The sequence below is a fragment of the Gossypium hirsutum genome, chromosome A10 (assembly GCF_007990345.1).
Source record: "Gossypium hirsutum isolate 1008001.06 chromosome A10, Gossypium_hirsutum_v2.1, whole genome shotgun sequence".
Classification (NCBI taxonomy): domain Eukaryota; kingdom Viridiplantae; phylum Streptophyta; class Magnoliopsida; order Malvales; family Malvaceae; genus Gossypium; species Gossypium hirsutum.
Window position 1 is genome coordinate 7,888,567 of NC_053433.1, and position 8,806 is coordinate 7,897,372.

General features: G+C 33.9%; 1 protein-coding gene across 2 annotated transcripts; it reads right to left on the minus strand.

Annotated features, from left to right (window-relative positions):
• Window positions 1-2,091: 2,091 nt before the first annotated feature.
• LOC107897354 (auxin-responsive protein IAA26) lies at window positions 2,092-5,263 on the minus strand. 2 transcript variants are annotated; one of them, XM_016822789.2, is made up of 6 exons: window positions 4,708-5,253; window positions 3,986-4,592; window positions 3,389-3,657; window positions 2,812-2,959; window positions 2,402-2,466; window positions 2,092-2,328 (listed from the first exon to the last, which is right to left on the minus strand). In XM_016822789.2, exons 2-6 carry the CDS (start codon window positions 4,489-4,491, stop codon window positions 2,294-2,296), a joined length of 1,023 nt encoding a protein of 340 aa, XP_016678278.1. In that variant the 5' UTR covers window positions 4,492-4,592; window positions 4,708-5,253; the 3' UTR covers window positions 2,092-2,293. The 2 variants fall into 2 exon arrangements, with proteins under 2 accessions (XP_016678278.1, XP_040935671.1); XM_041079737.1 differs by having other exon boundaries at window positions 3,986-5,263.
• Between the last annotated feature and the right edge of the window lie 3,543 nt (window positions 5,264-8,806).

The window sequence follows — 8,806 nt, forward strand, 5'->3', positions numbered from 1 at the left end:
TCTATAAATTGGTTTTCACCAGCGATTGGGTTTGTTTAAATGCTAAAAACTCCCAATGCAAGGCGGTTCAATAGCGATGATCTCAATTATGTAAAGTTTATCATAGTTTCGGCAGCACCATGACCTTGTCAAATCGATAAGGACGAAGATGTTTCAAAACTCCTAATTAATTAAGGAGCAAATCCAAATAAGGGTTATGAATGATATAATGAAGTAGGGGTTGTAGATTTAGGCCCAAAAACCATATGGCTAACCCGAAGCTTAAGATGGTTTAAAACCAAGATGCAATTGTGGAAGCGCTTGTTTGTTTTCGTTTTCGTTTTCGTTGTTTTCATCTAAATTAATTGTGGGATGGTTAGCTCATGCATGATGCTTCCATAGTTGCTTGTTTCCTCTTTTTTCTGGAAACTGCACCTACATAACCAATAACAAATCTGATTAATCCCTACGCTAAACCAACATAACACCCAAACTCTTACAGGGGTTTCTCCACTCCTATCTTTGCAACTGAATCCACAAACCAAACAGCTCCTTGCACAACTTTTTTACCAAAAACCAGAATCTATGACCACCCGTAACTTCGAAATTTTCTTATAAATTGGGGTAGCTAAACTTAAGATTTGGCATGGTTTTTGGTTTTTCATGAACCTGAGGATTAACGGGAGGTACATGTGTAAAGGGGAAAATGGCATTTAGTTGATGACGGAATTGATTTGATTAAACGTTGGCAAAGGCAATCATCGTCGTCTCAACTCTTTATCAAGTTCACTTTTGTTCCTATGGTTGTCATTTTGCTCTTCAATCACTTTTCCTAATCCTCGAAATAAACAAAGCCAAACTCACATCTTTAAACTTCATACCTCAACTCTCTTCTTCGAGGTTAAGCCAAACTCTCTTTCATATATGAATTTTTTTTAATTAAACATTTTAATGGATTAAAATTATGAGTAATCATTTGGTAAATTGGTAATATATATATTTTTATTCCACTAGCAATTTTAAAAATTGACATGTATCTTTTTTTCTAAATATTTTACTATACTCTTAAAATATATTTATCAATTCTCTAATTCAGTTTATAAAATTTAAAAATTTCACTGATAATGTACCATATATTTTCCTTTAACTATATACACAAATATAATTTTTTTTCATACTACTTTTATGTTTATTACACCTATTATATTTGTTAGATTATATCATAAATAGGGAGTGTCAACAAAATTTAAATGTATAATTTCTAAAAATGATAATTTTTTTCTTATAAAATTCCAAAAAAAATTACCTTTCAAAGATATTAAGAAACATATTATACACAAACTATTATTATAAAATGATATTTGCAAGTAAATTCGAGCCATGTCAAAAGCAATGCTTAAGACCAGTGTTAAATGTTTCAGGCACTACGTAGCGAGCAGTGATGAATAAGTGCAGCAAGTGGGCAGGTGTGTTAACACGCAAACATTTTGACGCGTGAGGGGTTTGAAAGGAATTAGACCAAATCAGAGGAGACCCGACCAGTCTAATTTTAGGGCCCAAAGTTAGGCAACTCTCAACGATAATGACCCTTCAACCCTTCCCCCCCAAACGCTCTTAGTTTACCCTTTTTTTTGTTTTAAAAGCTAAATTTATTGCTCCCTCCTACACATTCATTCATTGAGCTTGGTACCGCCCCTACACTTGAACATTTACAGACACTGCTCCAAATCAAACCATATCTGGTTGACTAGTGTTTGCTTCATCAATGGTCAAAATTCAATTCCAAAAGGGAATATAGATTTAGCTCTTTGTTGCGTTGTCTTGTCTGTCACTTGGAACAAAAAGGCCACTTATTTCCTCCACTTTCTCCTTTAACCCTAAACAACACACCCCTTGTATTGAATTAGGCTACTGTTTCTCGGTTGTAGTGAAAACTTCAATGGAATCCAACATAGAAGGAAATGGTTTCAACTTTACAACCCATCATTCTTTCAATTTTCCCTTTGAAGTTGGTTGTTGTATAAATTATTAAACTTGAACTTAATATAGGCCTCAATTTGGGTTTTTCAGCATTCAAGATGGATACTTCAATGCAAAGTTAAAAGTATAAAATTTACATAACAAACTCGAGATAGTTGCTATTAAGCATTTAAGGGAAAGACATCAAAACTTACATATAAAACCACTTAAATATATATATTTATACTGTTGAGTGCAATAAGTTGCATTCCAAAATAGGGGAGAAAATTGTGAAAACGCGAAACATAATTCAAAGTCTCTTTCTTTGAAATGTGATCAGGATCTTTAGAGAGCTTCAAGCCTGTAGCTTTCCTTGCTTATTGCTTCCAACTGTGAAACAACAACAACACATAATTAAACATTTAATGATTAGTTGTTTTTTAATAATAAAACCGACACTCACGGCTAAGGGCAGATAACTCGGAGCTCTTCAACGCACGCAGCCTCTTCACAGTCGACACAAACATGCTGCACATCCAATGCAAAAAAAACCAGATATTACAAATTTATGCATGTATTAGTTCAACATATAAATAATTAAATAACCATAATAAGACAAAACTGGTTTCTCTAGTGTTTGGGTAATACGTAGGTTAAGAAAGAACATGCCAACATTAAAGAAATCATAATTTGGGTGAAGATATGAGGAATCTAATGCTGTTTTTAGGGGGAAACTAGAGGACAAAAGATGCAAAATATAAAGGGTACTCTACTATATGCTCCGTCACTAATTGTGGGAATATAATATAATATGGTATAGTATAATCACAAATTGCAACAAAGATCAACAGTGATAAAGATAAAGATGCTTACTGCCATGGGACATCCCCAACAAGCATACTGTCTCCTTCGTTATCCTCATAAACAAGTGTATATTCCCCACTTCCGTCCAATACGCCCGTAATCGCTTTCTCTTCCTCTTGCTTGTTCACTATTCCACCAGCAGAGGAATCTCTTTGAGCTACATGGATGGCAGCAAAAGACAAACACATGAGATCAAACCATATCTGTCAATTAGGATCCCATTAATTTAAGCTACGAGTTTAATTGCAATAACAACAAGCAGGTGAGTCCAAAACTTTGGCCCTTGAAATATGCAATCCCTCCCCCACTTCCGTCACCTAAACAGTTGAAAACTAACACTGATGTGAATTGATGGGTCATTATAGTAACCCAGATGCAACACAAAAAGCTTCTAATACACTGAACAAAATGATGGGATAGTCGAATACTAGATGAGCTGATGATGATATAGATGCCCATATTAAACAATGAATAAAACAAATTCACCCCTAGTGGCTAATGGACAGTACTATGATTTCTAAGTTACCTAATCCATGTGAAAAAAAAAACCTCAGCTGTATATTTATATATTTCATAACAAATTTACCTGCAAGGAGGCCTCTGAAGAGTTCATCGACAGCAGTTGACAATTTTTCGTAGCTATCATAGGCTTTGAGATCCACTTTCCTACCGATGGGAACTCCATCCATGTTGATTTTCACAAACAGGCCTTTGCCATTAGGTTCAGCTGCTGGTTTTTCATTAGCAGCCTTGTGAGTTGGTGATTCAGAAGCTAGTTTTGAAGAACTGCTGTTGGCAAGATTTTTCCTTATAGAACGAATTGGAGGCCAACCAACAACTGGACCAGGAGCAGTTCTGTTTACCATGATCATAATTAGACCCCAAAAAAAGGGAAAAAAAAGGTTTCTTAAGAACATCTGAAAGATAATAAAAAGTAAAATCTTGCACTAATACTACATACGAAAGAATTAATGAAGTATTTCAGGTTAACATGAGAGACATAAAGAAATGAAACCAAGTAACAAGCATGCATGGATGCTGGACCACATACAACATCAAGAAAGGTAAATACACTTGTGACTTGCGGTGAATATCCTCTGTCAAAAAAAAAGATTTTAAAAAGTAAAATTATAATTAAAAGAGGTGCAGGAGAGAGAGAGAGAGATGTAAAAAGCTGGAGTACCTTTTCTGAGAACCATTGAGAGGCACAGCTGTATTTGCAGGAGGTTTAAATGCCTTTCTCTCAGCTTCCTGCAAGTCTACCGCTTTATTGCAACAGGGCTGTGACGATTCCTTAGCTATAACAGGCAAGGTCTGTGGTGGGGCTGTTGTTGATGGGAACTGGAGAAATGGAGGCATTGTCTGCTGTTGATGGTGGTTTTTGGCCCATGGAGTGGACAAAACTGACCCAACAGGGTGGTCCTCCGGACATGGAAACTTGTGTGTCTGTTTTCCATTGCTCTTCAGGGAAGAGAAGTACCCTAGTGAGAGTAAAGACTCATCTCTCTCAGTGTTGTTTTTGTTGGACCAGTTGCTCTCGCCTGGGGGACCAAGCCTCAGTTCCAGCTTCTTCTCCTCTGAGGATCCATCCCTTCTCTCTTCTCTCTTCAAATGCCACTCTCTTTCTTGAGGTATTAAATCAAGAAGTTTAGGACATGATTCAACATTCTTAGAGCAACCACTCTCCATCTCCTTCACACACCAGATATGATCTCCAACTACACCAATAGGATCACCTTTCTTCAACTACTTTGAAGACCGACAATTAGCAATAATCTGAAAATATATGTCTATAAAGTGTTCCAGGTTTAGAAGCCAAGTACCATAAAAACAAAGGTGGAGAACAAATGAAAAGGAGCTAATGGTTATTTAAAACCATGCAAAGATGGGAAGTTGCAGGTATACCTTAAAGGAGTCACTCAACCAGAGCTCAAAATAATGAAGACCCACATCATGAAACCAACAAATCTTTACTATGAGCAAAGAAGGAACTAATGATACAACTCTAAACTTGTGAAGATATTAGCTGACAAAGCAAGAACTGTCCAGCTTATAGAGCCTCTCAACCATTAAAATCTTTACAAACCGACACCTTTAAACGAGGAAAATCAGACCAAAAACGCTATATCATATTATAAATATAATATATATAATATGTTAAGAAAAGCCACCTTTGAAATAGAGAAATCCCACCAAGTGAAAGGAAACCACCCAAAAGAACAAAGTGTTTTTATTGACAACTCAAAACTACAAAGGTATAGAGGGAGCTATGGTAAGAGTTTTTTTCCCCTTTTTTTGGGCACGCTTTAGTGGGTTCTTCTTTACCGTCCCTTTTATCTCTTTCTAGGACTCCATATAGGTACGTGATTCTTTAGAGGAGGGAGGACAAGATGCACATTTCACAAATGATATACAACAATCAGTGCATACAACTGAATATTATTAAAATATAATATGAAATATACTGCTATTACATAGAAATATATATAGCATATTTATGCACCGTGAATTGTTGTAAGAATAAGAAATGGTGAAACTTATAAAAGTTTATATAAAATTTTTACTTTTTTTAATCACAACTCCGGCCATATATAAATAATTGAGTGCTTTTATATATTTATATTTTTAATTAATATTAACAATTATTGTTTTGAACATCAACTTGAGCTTGTGCTCAAGCTTATAAATAACAAAATTGAAGTTGAATAAACTCATTTATTATTAGAGTTAAAGAGTTAAAGATTGTAAAAAATATAAAAGATGAAGATTGCTTCATGATAGTCTAGTAAGTTGAGATTTGAATAAGTGAATATAGAGTTAAATCTTCATGATAGTCTATTTTAAGGGATTAAGTTATCTATTCTAATTTAGGAGGTGTTGATACTGATATGTTATAATTTGGCATATGCAATTAGGGCATTTTCATGTTTACTTCAGCTTATTTTTAAGTGAAATTGAATCTTTTAATTGATTAGTGGTTAGCCATGTTGTATTTAGTTTTAGTTGTGTTTTTATGCCAATTTTAGTGTTTTTTTTAATACTAAATTAGTTTTATGTAGTAAATGATACTCAAGTGGTGCTTAATTTGGCTATATAAGAGAGTTAAGAGGACCATGGCATGCAAGGCTTGGTAGATTAGTTGAAACAAGGCAATGTCACGATGTGAGTTGTTGTTTTAGGATGCAAAGAAATGCTTAGCTTGGGATGTTTCGACATGGATGAAAAAGAAGCCGCGACTTCATAAACTACTTGAAATGAGGAGATGAGGCTTAAATGTAACGTCGTGATGTGAGTGATTTAAGGGCACGACATTAATTGGGTTTAGCTTGAATGAGAAAATGAAAGTGAGTTATATTGCAACAGAGGAGGTGCTAAAGCTATGACGTCAGCATGTTATGTCGCGATATGTTGATCTTTCAGGTCGAGACATTAATGCCCAGACATCAACAAGTGAGAAGTCCTTCGTCAATGTCGCGATGATGGATAGAGGCCATGATGTTTATTTGCAGAGTTGGAAGTTGTGAAGGTTACTAAAGGGAAATTTTGTCTGCGTCCTTTATTTAAGCTATTTTTAATAGGTAAAAAGATGGTCATTTAGCTCCTCACTATAAATACTTGCTTTGTATCATAATTAAAGAGACTTGAAAACTTTTTAGAGAGATCTTTTCTAAAAATTTTCAAATTTTAGACTTTGAAATGTAAACTTTTGCAGAGACTTTGTTTAAAGTATATTTTTTTTATAGATATCACAACTGTTTCTTATGGGTAACAACGTAATATAGAGATCAAAGTAAGCTCCAACTCTGAATATGGATTCTTATCCATGAATGAGCAATTCTAAACTCTTTACTTTAATTCATTTTAACTTTTTTGATGTTTAGAATGACTACTTGCGTTTTGCATTCCATGATGTTCTAAAATTCTTTGATGGTTGGTTGGAATGCTAGTTGCTAATGTAGTTAAGATACATAATGATTGGTTGATTGTTTAAATGTGTTAATATGCTTAGTAAACTATAATTGATGCTTCTAGTTGAAGATTTTGATAGATGAGTCCGAGAGGAGATTTTTATCGCCTAGAACCTTAATACAATCATGTCGAATAGTGAGGCCGAAAGGTGAGCTATTAACTAGTTGAGCCCAAGAGGAGATCATTGGTAGTAGTTCTTAAGTACAAATGAACCTGAAAGAAGATTTTTTCTTAAGAATAGCAATTGATACAATCTAAAATGTGTATGGTGGCTATATTAGTAACTATTTGAACAATCGACCATTACCTTCTTAATTACATTAGTCACAGAAAGAAAGAGGATTTTTAGGTTTGCTTACTTTGTAAATACTCTCGGTTAGTTTTGTATCAACTTGATTTGAGTTGTATTAATAATCCTTAAGTTAAGTACAGTGGTAATTGCCTAACTAGTGAAGTGAATAACTATTGCATAGTTTACTAAGTAATCCTTGCAAAAAACAATCATTGGAATGCTTACTTAAGTTTTCCATTGTAAATAAATACTACTATATTACAACCTGAGACCATTATGCTTGCAATTTTTTCGTGCTAGAAAGTGATGAATATATATGTTATGTAAGTGAGTGTACACTAGCAATTAGGTACACATGGGAACAGAGTCTTTCCTAAGCGATGAATGACCCACGATCACGTTCTTTTTTCATAATACATGAAATACTAGTGAGAAGATGTTATTTACTTTCTAACTAAGCTATGAATTCCACAATTGCCACTATGAATTCGACTATTGTAAGTGTAGTCATGTCATACATAAGCTATATAGCCAACATATCAGCTTTTAGCTTCGATACCAATGAAACACAAGCTTTCGATATTTCAAAGCATATGAGTTAGGTAAATGTGATCAGTCACTTAATCAAGATTGAAGAAAGTTACATCATGAACATCACAAATGAAAAAAAATTACATAAATGAATCCAGGATAAATGTTATTTAGGTCTTGTTCGATGTATTATCAATCCAAATAATCACATATATGTTTCTATTTTTTAGAGTCAACTGCTCTGATACCCAACAAATTGTATCTTTCAATTTAAACTTAATAAATAACATTATAGCCTTCTGAATCAATTGTTCATTTTGATTTCTTGGACTATCAGTGATGTTTGAGCCAGACCGAATCAATTGGTTGGGCCAATTGGATCAAAAATCAATCGGGTACTAATTTAAAGAGTGACTTTGAACGAATTAGATCGGGAATCAGTATAAACCAATTGAATCGGCTAAAAATCGATTGAAATGAGTTTTTTTTTAAATTAGTTTTTTTATTTTTAATAATTTTTAATTAGATTCGTTTGACCGATCGAATCGAAAATCGATGGCTTGACCAGTTCGACCATCAATCTAGTTTAAAAAACATTGTAGACTATTAGCAATTTTAGATTACCTACTAATATAAATTGTCTTCTTGTATCACAATCCTTTCCTTATGATGCAACTTGTTGAAATACGTGAAGCCCCATATATTTTGGAATGCTTTTAAAGTTATTTAGGTAGATAAGCCTTAGAATAACCAATTGGGATCTTTTAGGAATATATTTTTTTTATCTTTAGTAGTTTACTAGAATAAGAGAATAATTTTCCTAACTAGGTTATGAGTCTTTTTTCTATTTAAACTTACTTCTTTACCTAATAAAATTATAATAGTTTTATTGAATACACTCTTGAAAATTTTAATGGTATCAAAGCTAGGTTAAATCTTTAAGAAAACCATGGTTAAAACAAGCTTCACTGGAAATAAGTGATCTAGCAACCAAATGGAGATAGAAAGTTTTGTAGTAGGAACAACAACAGAGAGTGCAATGACTCAAAGGATAAAGGCATCTCACCTCTCTTTTCAGCTGACATCTCCTAAGTTAAATGACAAGAATTACCTCGAATGGTCATAGTTTGTGAAGTTAGCAATTGATTGGCGCGACAAGCTAGGTCATTTAATTAGAGAAGTCAAGCAATCATAGACGGGTGATCCGAGGAT